This window comes from Pseudonaja textilis, chromosome 10 (genome assembly GCF_049901715.1).
Source record: "Pseudonaja textilis isolate UNSWEBS1 chromosome 10, rPseTex1.2, whole genome shotgun sequence".
NCBI lineage: Eukaryota > Metazoa > Chordata > Lepidosauria > Squamata > Elapidae > Pseudonaja > Pseudonaja textilis.
This window is the reverse complement of record NC_141999.1, coordinates 5,306,973-5,319,355: the sequence shown is the minus strand read 5'-3', so window position 1 is coordinate 5,319,355 and position 12,383 is coordinate 5,306,973. Positions and strand designations below refer to the sequence as shown.

The 12,383-nt window shown below is 39.5% G+C and overlaps 1 protein-coding gene across 2 annotated transcripts in view; it reads left to right on the top strand.

The window, feature by feature from the left end:
- The window catches only part of CSMD2 (CUB and Sushi multiple domains 2), a 635,577-nt gene extending 625,198 nt beyond the window's left edge, over positions 1–10,379 (top strand). For both annotated transcript variants that reach the window (XM_087939569.1, XM_026702685.2), the window contains 2 exons: positions 1,385–1,564; positions 2,702–10,379. In XM_087939569.1, the coding sequence (XP_087795695.1) occupies positions 1,385–1,544 (160 nt within the window). In that variant the 3' untranslated portion in view covers positions 1,545–1,564; positions 2,702–10,379. The remainder of the gene's footprint in view (positions 1–1,384; positions 1,565–2,701) is intronic.
- Positions 10,380–12,383: the final 2,004 nt, after the last annotated feature.

The window sequence follows — 12,383 nt, the reverse complement described above, 5'->3', positions numbered from 1 at the left end:
TCCAATAGATAGAGATGGTTTCAGATTGCATAGTGCTTTTTCAACATTGTCTTCTGTAAAATCGATATTTATTAGATCATTGTAGTTGTTTGTGGTTCAACTAGGAGATACTGGGCATGATCCATTGCTTTTTACAAATACTGAGCCAAAGAATGTGTTAAAGAGGTTGGCTTTAATGGTGTCATCATTGCAGTCTTTACCATTAGGTCCTATCAGGGGTAGGATGGACCTTGAGTCTTTTAGTTTGTTGTTTACAAAATTGTAGAAAGCACGGGTGGAATTGGTGCGTAGAAGGTTTTCTTCTTGTTTAATGTGATAATTGGTGCATTCAGTTTTTATCTGGTGGCATAAATTTTTGTATCTGCTTTTGAAGTTGGCAACGTGACCAGATTTGTTTTTCCACAAAAAAGGATTTCTTTTTGGATTGAAGCTTCCTTATTGTTATGGGTAATTTGTTTTTTGGTTTTTGGTTTTGGGAGTTGTTAATGGTACATATAGTTTGATGACTCTTTTGACTTCAAGTAAAAATATGTTGTAATGGTCTTCTACAGTATTGCATCCAGAGAATAGAAATTGCCAATCAAGGGATGAGAGATCATTGTTTATAAGATCATAGTTGCCTTTTTTGAAGTTATAATTGGGGATTCCATCATTGTGATGACTTTTGTGTGGATGTATGTTGAAACAAAAGTCAATCATGTTGTGGTCACTGTTGGAAAATAGTTCTTTAATTTGTATTCTGTAAATTGAATTCAAACTACTGCAGAAGATGAGATTGAGGCAGTGGTTAAGTCTAGTGTTGTTGGTTACTAGTTGTTCTAGTCCCAGATTTGTTACTGCATTGTAAAAGGTTGCATGTGTGGGTTCAGTTGTCCTTTATTCACTGCATTAGTGTTGAAAGCTACCATCCAATGCCATGAGAAATAGTATCCATTTATTTCATACTTTCTAGCAGCCAACCACATTTGTACTTCTCCAACTAGAAATTTCCTAGAACTAATTTCCTATCAATGAAAACAATTAACCAGTGGAATGGCTTGCCTTTAGAAATTGTGGGTGCCCCAGTGCTGGGGGCTTTTAAGAAGGGACTGGACATCTACTTGTCTGAAATGAAATAGGAGTCTCCTGTTCAAGCAGGGGATTGAACTAGATAATCTCCAAGATCCCTTCTAACCATTACCTAGTAGTTGAATATTCTGTTCAGCAAAGCTAGGCTGATGCCACAGTTAAACTGCACTTTGGGGTTCTTCATTTCAATTAATTTGAACAAGAGAGGTAGAAGAGACCAACAGAATGTTTACAGATTTTAATGCATTGTAGTTTCTATGTGTACCTGTTCTGCAGAGCCCTTCCCCCTATGACCTCTTTGTCCTCTCTGAAACAGAAGGAGACCGAAGGTGCCGTTCAATGGCTATGCTGGCCATGAAAACACCAATGTCCGAGGAACATTTGAAAACCCAATGTATGACCGCAATTTGCAGCCAACAGACATCATGGCCAATGAGGCAGAGTTTACCGTCAGCACTGTGTGCACTGCAGTATAGCACTTACAATTCTGTGTGCAGTAAGTATCACACCTCTATACAAATTTCCCACATATGCTTTTCAGCTACTACCGGGACCCATCAAATTATCGTTAGTCTGGCATTTAATTTGAACAGGGTTGGGTAATAATAATCACTATTATTCACATCTTACTAAGAGAAAATGACTGTCACAGCTGCAGTGACCATTTCTGGCCATAAGAAAGTGGAAATATTATTCAGATCCAATCTTCAGAGATAATTTTTTAATTACCAGCAACAACATTTTGTAAGATAGAGCAGCTTAAAAAATAATATACTACATATCATCCATCCCTCCACCTATGCACCTATCCGTCCATCCATCTGTCCATCTGTCCTTGATGCTGACCTTGATTAGTTTCTGCAGGGCTTAGCATGTTTTGCAGATCCTGCCAATTTGATTAGCTTATGGTTTAAGCCCAGAAAATGGCTTAAATCAATACCAAATTAAGGGTGTTACACAATTGAACTGCCAGCATGTCTAGACAGTAAAAAATGACTGAAGAGTTTTATATTTCTTCAAGATACTTGTTCCAACAGGCTACAAAGGGAGTTTGTTCTGTGTATCAGCCATCACTTAGTTCAGTCAAATATGCTGGCAATGCCACAATAACATCCTGTTAAATTTTCTGTGTGTTTTCAGAGATTGGTTAAGCCATTAATGTTACCATTCCTTTGAGAACTATTTGGGCATTTCTTTAAAAAAAAAAACTCTAGGATGTATTTTTGGATGCAGGGATAGGTAAACTATTTATGGCCAGAGGGGTTATCAAATGTTTTATTTATTTATGGTCTTGGAGTTTGACGGAGTGTTGATAATGTGATGATGTCATGGTGCAGAATCAGGAACCATATTTTCAGGTTTTAAAGGATTATTTGGAACAGTGCTTCAAGAGTATCACTTTAATTATGCTGACAAAAATGTCATAGGTGGGCTGAAGGGATATAGGCCCTAGCCCTCCTTCCCAATTAAAATGATCATCCATCCATCTTTAAAAAAAATAAAAACACAACATAAAAAATTAAGTTAACAGGAACAGTGGCTCGTTCAAGTGAAAGCTTCTTGTGATAGAAATCCCTTTCTCCCTTGCCCCCTCTGTGTGTATGTATGTGTGTCCATTCTCTTCTCCGTGCAGCCTTCTCCAGAGATGGGAATCTCACCAGTGCCCAATGATCCTCCTGGTTCATCTTCGCCCATGATCTCCTCACCCAGAAATGTTGGGGCTGCAGAGTTGATATGGTGCCTTTGAGCTGATCCAGAGAGAGAGAGAAAGAGAGAGAGAGAGACTGCCTTGCTGTTTATCACTGCTCCGCATCTTCATTGCCCATAGTCCTGCCCTCCTGCAACTGATAATCAGATCTACCAAAGCATCCACCCCAGCTCTTGTGCCAAGAACACAAGATGTGGAAATCTATCCTCCTCCCTCTCCTCCAGAGATGCCCCTCCCCATCCTTGAGCCTTTTTCTATCAGTTCCTGGCCAACCTTTGGACTGGCTGTCTGTGCTCAAAGACCATTGATTGTCCCACTGTTTGCCTGTGGTTGATAATCACCTTTCTGGGGGAAACTTCAATATAAGAAAATGCACCCAACTGGCTGCCAGAAGAAACTACACAAGAGGAAGCAGGCACATGCTGCTTGAGGAGATTTGTGGATGCAGAGAACTTGGGCTAAATGTATCCAGCGTATCAAACTCATACAGCAAGTTTAGCATCTGGAGAAATGTTCCTTAGATATATGTTGGTTCTCCTCCTCTCCCTTCACCCTTATATATTTATTTTACATTAATATTCTAGTGCAAGAATGTCACATTTCTGACCCTCCTTGCAATCCTCTGAGAAGGCCTCCCATTCCTACCCTCCAATTTGCATTTTTAGAGCATTTGATCCTTACGTTTTCTAAAGTTGGCAGTCCTTCCCATCTCTAGTTCCAATGATTAGATCAAATCAGAACCACTTCTTTTAAACTAAATGGTTATCGTTGCTTGGTTGCTGCGAGCTTTAGGGTGATCCAGAGAAAATACAGTGATGCCGTTCTTGGTATAAGAAACGGGCCTTTTCCTTTACAGAACTTGGAGAATCCAGTTATTGCTATCTCAGTCCCAGCTCATGCATTTCTTGGAGGTCTGTTACAGTTTGCGAGCTCCTGATCTACAATATTTTCTTTCAGGGGGGGGAGAGTAGCATCCCAGCCAGGTATTTTCATTGCTTTGTGCAATGGTTTTTGGACCTTGGCAGCATGAGGATCATGAACACCTATGATTCTGTGTCTATGACATCACAAATACCTGATGTGACTAATTTATTTTTCTGATTTATATATATTTCTATATTTCTAAGAAGTCAAATGCCACCTTAGAAGGTTCATTCACTTGATGTTCCAGTTTTTGAAATAAAATGGTAAGTAACTTTCCCTACTGCATTATCACATGCTTTCACTTACCTGTTCTGCTTCATCCTTGGCTATATAAACCCACTGCAGGGCTAAATGGACAACACACCTGTTAGCGAAAGACCTCATTCAGCTATTCCCATCTATTATTATGAGGATCTTGCACTACTGTCCTGGTTTATCTAGGCCCGACATCCAGGGATTTTTTTCTGCCTGGTTCTCCTCATGAGGCTGCCTTATACCAATTCACTTATCTACTGCAGCATTATCTACACCAGTAGCAACAGAAAGGGGCCGGGACTGCCTGTTACCAACAAGCTTCCGGTGGTTCACCATCAGGCATTGAGCACCATTCCATGTTCTTTAAGATGCCAAGGATGGAGTCTAAGAAACTTTGCATACAAAAGTAACGTCTTATGACCTTTCCCCAAGAGCCTGATAGAGTCTCATCTCAGGTTATCTAAGAGTTTTCAAATGCAGTCAACAAGGCTGCCAACCCATCACTCTTGGCTTCCATCCCATCCTACTGCAAAGGTGAGCACAATCTATGCCATGACATCATTGCCCTAAGCCCTTCCCACTGCAAAAGCCCATGCTGCAGAGAAGGGGACAGCATAGCACAATGGGATCAAGAGTAGAATTAACTCAGGCATTGCAAAGAACAAAGAGCCAGGCCTACAGAGCAGCAGTGGCCTCATGTTGCTCCTACCATCTAGTCAAGCTTTCAGTTTCTAGAGTCTAGAGAATATGAAGAAACCCAGGACAGGTTTAAGACTGACATCCATCTCCCAAAGGTGCTTTTTCCAAAAGACAAATGGACTTTCTGGAGTTTTTTTTTACTTTTCTTTCAGCATTGCATTTTTTTTCTTTAAACATTTTTTAAACATTTCATCTCTCATCCAAGAAGCTCTGATAGAACTGAAGAAGCCTTTCAGTTGAGAAGTGAAACACTCAAAGAAAAAACCCCCCAAGAAATTCCAATTGCCTTTTAGAAAAAAGCACCTTTGGTACAGCCATGACCTGAATGGTTGAGAACCTCCATGGACTGACACCCATGGTACAACTGAAATAAATTGAGGATAGAGGAAGAGAGGAACTCTTCCTTGCCCAACCCATTGAGTTTGTATCTTCAATTTTAAATATATCTTCCGTAGACCCAGCCAGGTTAACTACAGGTTAACTAATGAATAAAAGAGTCAAGATGGAACACGGAAATTGCTTCTACCTGCCATAATTTCACCAAATGGTTATTCCTCATGGAAATGGAGTGAGCATCCTGGCCCAAGGCACTTTCCAGATGCTCCTCCATCATTACCATACAAGAATGATAGCTCCGAGAGAAGAGTTTGAAGAACACCCTTTCGTTGTCTAGCTGGCTCATTCTGTGGCTAAACCACAGAAACCACGAAAACCAGCAGCTTTTGTAGCGTGAGTGCAAGCTAAGAACCGAGCATCACACAGGTTGACAAGCTCAGGCTTCCCCAGACTTGGGTCCCCTAAGTTGGTTGGGAGTTACAAGCCCAACACTTGCAGGACACAAATTAGGAAAGATTGTTGAAGCTATTCTTCAAAAGGGTCTGGAGAAAATGCATCCTTGAAACCCAGTCCTAAAAATCATAGGATTTCATTTCATGTTTTGTTTCATCTTTCTTACTTCTATCCCATATTCTTTTTTCTCTGTTCACCTGTTTATTCATTCATTCTGTGTGTGTATGGAAAGATAAGGAATTGCTGATACCCAAAAAGAAAGAGGAGTGACACAGAAGCTTTTGAAACATCTTCCTAGAGAGTTTGAAGGCCAGCTTAAGGCAACCGTGGGAGCTCTTTTGTTTTTCCTCATTAATTGACCAGTTCTGTTCACATAAAAGGCAAGAGAAAGCAGGAGGCAATCATTTTCATGATTAACAAGGTTAATATCTCCTGTTAGGAAAAAGCAGGATTTTTCTTCTTCTTCTGCCTTACAATTTTGGAACATCTGTTCATCCCAGCCTTTTCCAGAAGCAGGCCTGAGCTGTCTTGTTGAACAAAGTGTCTTGCACAAAAGGTGGAAGATGTTAGGTTTCTTTGCTGCCTTTGCTTCTTAGTCAAACAATTTGACTAAACCCAGCCGATAACAAATTATTACATACTGCATAAATAAAATGGATAGGGCAAGTACCTAGGTCAGAGCTCCTTGGTGCTCTCTGAGCTTGGTTGGTTTTTTGCAGGTTTCATTACCCAAACTCGATCAATTACCTAGTTTGGGTAACAAAATATCTGCAAGGAAACAACCAAGGTCAAAGAGCACCAAGGACCTCTGAGCTATAAATATTCTTCTGTATTGGCAATATATTAATAACTACCCACTTGACCTTAAAAATCCCATCTTGACCCTGTTGAATTTTCCAGGCCTGTATAAACAAATTTGCAAGGGTTTAGACCAACTTTCCATGCAACTGGAGGGCATTAATTAGACTGAGGATGAGACAAATGTAAATGGATGGATTTTCAACACAGCTACAGATGGAGCTTGCGGGATTCTTTTTCAGGGGAATGCAGTAGCGTATATAATTGTTGATATTCAGAGAACAGCTTATCTCACCCAGCATCCTGATTCAACAAGACAGGAAAAGCATCCAGAAATGGGCTTCTCAAATTCTTTCCAATCCCTTTACCAGCAGCTACCATAAGGAATGTGTCTCCATTTGTTTTGATGTTCTGAATTCATGTTCATGTCTGAATCACATGTGGGTTTCCATTCTGTATTGCCTCTATGATGCTGTAGTGGGAAACACAGAGTAGTGTATCTGCCCTGTTCTAGGTCATGACATAGCATAGTGAGTGAGAAATGGAACATCAATATCCGATTACCCAATATTTAATGAAGTAACGTTCTGATACTTACAAGAAACTCATTCTTTTTCTCCGGTTACTTCCCACTGCTTCCATTTTTATTATGTTTAATTCCTTTCAAATTTTCAGCACGGTCTTTTGGCATTGCCAACAATTGGATCTAGAGGTGTTTTCTAAAAGGAGAATACATGATCAGCTTTGTAAATTCTCAGGTGACAGTTGGAAAAAAAATATTGATTTGCAATTTTGCAAGTATATTCTAGGATACAACTATGGCTCCTTTATGGTCTGAGCTGGCTCAGGAATTCTGGGAGTTGAAATCCACAGGTCATAAAGTGGCCATAGCTGCCCATCCCTGTTTCTAGAATTTAAATTGTAATAGAGAAAGTGCAAGATGGTTGGCAATTCTCACAGTGGCTGCTCCCCAGCCAGCAAACTCACAAATACTCATTCCTCCATTTCACCTCTTTGGCCATGGTTAGTCCCCCATCTCTACAGGCATTGCAAAAGGTTTCACTAGCACAAATATTGGCAGTTATGTCAGTATGATCACAACATAAATTTTTCAGTGGTGGGATTCAAATAATTGAAAAACTGCTTCTCTGCCCTAATGGTTTCTTCCAATTATCATTTCACCAAACTGCTCAGAAAGTTAACAACCGGTTCTTCTGAAATGGTATGAACTGGCTGAACCCCACCACTGCAAATTTCCCTCTCCACACAAAGGTTCTAATGTTGCTATTATCCCAGAAATAGAAGCATGCTAGATTTTGGGAAATCCATTCTGTAAATCGGTGCTTCCCAACCTTGGCAGCAGCTTTAAGCTGTATAGACCAACCCCCACAATTCTTCGGCCAGCATGAATGATGGCTGGGGAAATGTGAGCATTGAAGGACCATATCTTAAAGTTGTCGAGTTTGTAAAAACAATAATGGTGGTTTAGGTAGTTCAAAGGATAAATGAATTTTAAAATTGCATAGGCAATTTGCCATTACTTAGTCTAGAGGTCTAATAATTCCACACAGTTTAATTCTGACAAAGTTGAGAAAGACTGATGTAGATTTAAAAATGCCAAACTTTAAACTATTAGAAAAGTTTTTTTTTTAATTTAAATTTGTAAAATTTAAAGCAAAATACTGTCACATCCTGTTGGTCCTTAAGGTTAGTGTGTTTTAATAGTATGAGTAATTTATTAAACTTGTACGCCACTCAGCTCTCAAATACTGTGCAACTCATAACAAAGAAATTACAACCAAATTAACAAAAGATAGAAGCCAAAAATAAAAGATGGCAAACCCAATGGAGTGAGAAACTGCACTCAGAAACAGTTTTCACATTTCAGATGGAAACTAAAAGCAGAGTTTTACCTTCTGAATACATACACATGCATTTACATGCTTACAGTACATATACAAATATGCACACACGTGTGCCTTTAAAACCACATAGGCTGTGTGCATTTTTGCAAGCCTCCTCAAATACATGAACTCTTTGGCCTTCTCTTTTGACTGCTCCAGTTTCCTTTTAAAACTGTGAAGATGCTTGAGGCAGAAAATATCAATTTATCTTGTTTGTTATTTTTAGTGATGGTTGAAGGTACAGGAAATTTTTGAATAGGAAGTGACTACTATGTGGTATCTTAATATACAACTAGATGCTCCAAAAAGGGCCATGAGAAAGAATGACATATATGCCTCTTCTTCTTCCTCCTCCTCCTCCTCGTATTTCCAGCCTGCATGTTTCTGACTCCATCTTTCATATAGCAATAGCAATAGCACTTAGACTTATATACCGCTTTATAGTGCTTTACAGCCCTTTCTTAGCGTTTACAGGGTCAGCATATTGCCCACAACAATCTGGGCCTCATATCTTAGATGTCAGCATAAATATTAAAATACCAGTTCTGGAATAGGAATTACAAAATGCATTTTTCTCCTGGATCATTTTGAGCTTACTCTACACCATGCAATTAGAGCTTTGGCCAAATTCTAGTTTCCACAAAGACCTGTTCCTCAATTAGCATAGCATCCCCTTTTAAAAGTGCATTCCAGGATCTATTTAGAGGGTGTTCCTATTTTCTCTGAAGAAACAACTAAGGTGTTTGAACTCCTTTACTTAATCATGGCAAGGGGGAAATGTACAAAATCATTTTACTTCTCCAAAAGGACATCCTTCCTATTTGTAGGCAAAAGATATTGTGTCAAACAGGAAGTCAAAGAAAAATGCACTTTTTTCACAAGCTCTGTTTTCCCTGGATGGAAATTGGGTCTCTCTGTTTGCTCTTAAAAGTAAAGGAGACTGCATAAAATGTTTGGGTGAGATGAATACTCATCCTATCTTTCCTACTCTGTCCTGTTGGTTAATGGAAACCAACTCATGGTTAGAATCTGTTTCTGTTGCTAATATCAGAATCAACAACAGTCTGGGTAACAGAAGGCTACTTACATTTAAAAGCCTGAGCTTTCCCAAAGCCACCTAGCACTGAATTTCTAAACTTCAAAATGAACATATTTGATAATGCTTAGGCTGCCAGTTTCCACATTCAGGTAAATCAAAGCCTGTCAATCAAAAGGCTATTTTTAAAAAAATCTCACCAACCTTGAATGGTTGCATAACATCTAGGTGTTGCACAGGAGCTGAGATTAGAGATCTTCACAACTGTTTTACTCTGTAGTTCTCCTGATGCGTCTTTAACTCTACTTGAACCAAGCAACACTATCAGGTTTCGAAAGCTGGTTGCTCATGGTCACTTCAAAGTGTTAATAATGGAGTGTAGCCTTCTCAGAAAAGCAGATCCCAGATTCTCTTTTTGTTTTGCTCTGTTTTTCTTTTTCTTTTTGCTCGTTTAATGTTGTCTTAGCAGAATGTCAATTTAAAACACCCCTAAAATCCTTTTCACTTTTCTTGTGGAAAGGATACTTATTCCAGCTGCCACTAAAATACTACTTGTTTGAGGTAGAAAATATGAAAACTATTATCCTGCAAAGGTATCTGGTATGAAATTGAAATGCTACAATTTTGGGCAAGGTGAACCCTGCAATTTATGAGTTTCCCATTCAGAAGCTTAACTCATTTTTTTTAAAATAAAATTTGTTTTCTTTTATTAACTTGAGGCTGGAGGAGAAAGAGAATTTTAATGAAAATTTGAAAGCTGGACAAGAAATCATTTTCAGTGCCCATTGGACTTGAGTTACAGTTTAACAAAAAAATAAAAACAAAAAAAAGACAAAAAACTTCTTTTGTACAGAGATATATTTTTATGAAATAAAGGTTTGTACAGTGGGGGAAAAGACACAATGTAAATTTTCTTTTTTTCATTATTGTAGTAAACAGTAGTGGAAGATTCAGCTTTTTTTGTAAATGTAATAAAATGTATAAATATTGTTTCCATTTAAAAAAATAAATAAAAAGGAGGAAAAAAAATCTATTGTAAATATGTATTCTACACATAAGCTGGCTTGTCTGCGATATATAACATTTTAAGTTATCCATTTCTGTATATGAGGCTTCTCCTTTGTGTCTGCATACTTTACTGAATTTGAGAGCTATTTTAAATTTTTGAATTAAAATAAAATATAAATTTTTGCATTGATTTTCTTTTGTGGTCTTTTCATTCTGGTTCTTTTCATTCTTCTATGGTTTTCTAAAGGACCCTCCTTTGTCTGCACAGGCATAGTTCAGAAAAGAAAGTTGAACCAGGGTTAAATCCCTTTAAATAGTTGAGCTGATGATACCACCAGGTATTCTGATGGTCCACTACAGACACTAAGGCTGCCATTAGGACGGGGTATCCTTGACAGTCACAGAATGATCGACTTATGGTATCATCGGTCTCAAAAATGTCAGGAGGGACAAGTAATCCTAACACCATCAGGGAGGTTCCTAGCAAGGCAGCACACCATGCTGGGCTTGCAAAGTCATAGCAAATTGCTTTTAGCAGGTTAGTGGCTGATGGGTTTTGGTGGGCTACACAGCAACTGGGATTCTTATGAAAGTTTCTTACTGCCAAGGTTCCTTTATATAGACATAATGTGTGGGGAACAGCCAGAGTAGCATACTGGCCTAGTGGTGAAGGTGCTCGCCTTCCACTCAGAAGGTTGAGAGTTCAATCTTAGGCAGTGACAGATGTTTCTCTATCAGGGCACAAAAGAAATTTTTTTTGCTGCAAACGCCACATAAGCATCAGGAAAGGCACCTCACCAGTAAATGCTCAGCTCCTTTCAGTCGCCCTGACTCCACCACAAATTAAGGGATTGCAGGGTACAGGGTCATAAAAAGGAGAAAAAAAACTGTGTGGGGAGCAACCAGAAAGGGAGAGAGAGGGGGGGGGGAGGGAGAGGGAGAGAGAGAGAGAGAGAGAGAGAGAGAAGGGCTAGAAGCAGTAATAGTAACACAAATTCTTTTATACACCGTTCCCTTTTTCTTCTTACTTTCTGACACCCCTTTTTAATTCATGCAGTAGTCTGTGAAGAATGTCATTTCTTACTAAAGCAGGGGATACCCTAAAAGAAGATGCAGAAATGAGCCAAGGACTGTGCGAGTTTGGCTAAGATCTAGAGGCAACTTGCTTCACTATATTTGGCCTATGGATTGTCCAATAAGTTGGTGTTCATGCTTGTGTAAATCATACAGTGGAGGAGTCCAGTTAAAGCAATAACAAAAAGGAAACCCTGCTGATTGAAAGCTTTCAGAGGAAACAAAAGAACTTCTACACTCATTATGTTCCACTTACATCATGATTACAACTCCCATAATGCCATTGTGAATGCTAGATATCAGGAAATCCAGTCCTACACACAAATCAAGATTAGCTTGGCAAATTGAAAAGATGTCTGTGGAATGTCCCAAATGGAGTGGAAATGAGTTGCCATGGCCAACTCACCACAGAACAATTCAACATATACAAAAGCTAAATTAATTTCAACAGAATCATGGCCAATAATAATAAAATAGGAAAGTCAATCCAGAAACACAAGTGTTACAATAATTTAGACAAAAGTGTGGTCACCAATAATAAAAGTACCTGAATAAAATGATTAATACAGCACTGAGCTGTCCCACAGCAAGTTGTCCTTGGGCGAGTTGGCCATATAGTGAGTTGTCCGATTGGCAAGTTGGTCACAGTGAGTTGACCGTAGTGATTTGGTTGTAGCAAGTTGTCCTAGACGTGTGATGGCGAACCTATGGCATGCGTGCCACAGGTAGCACACAGAGCCATTTGTGCCAGCATGCAAGCCGCAGGCAAACTTACCTCACTGCACATGCGCACGCCTCCCAGCTGATTTTCAGCTGGTTTGAGGCCTTTTTCGGCCTCCCAAGCTCGAGGAAAGCCTCTGCAGCCTGAAAAATAGGCCCATTTCATCACTTCCTGTATTTCCAGGATAGCGGAAGTGACAAAATGGGCCTATTTTTCAGGCTGCAGAGGCTTTCCTCAAGCCTGGGAGGCCAAAAATCAGCTTGGAGGCACACTGCAGGTAAGGGGGTGGGGAATTGTGCACGCATGCACAGGAGGTAGGGGGCACATGCACATTGCTTTCTGGGTGCTGGCATGCGAGCATGCAAGCCTAAGCACAAGTGTGCACACAATTTTTGGCAC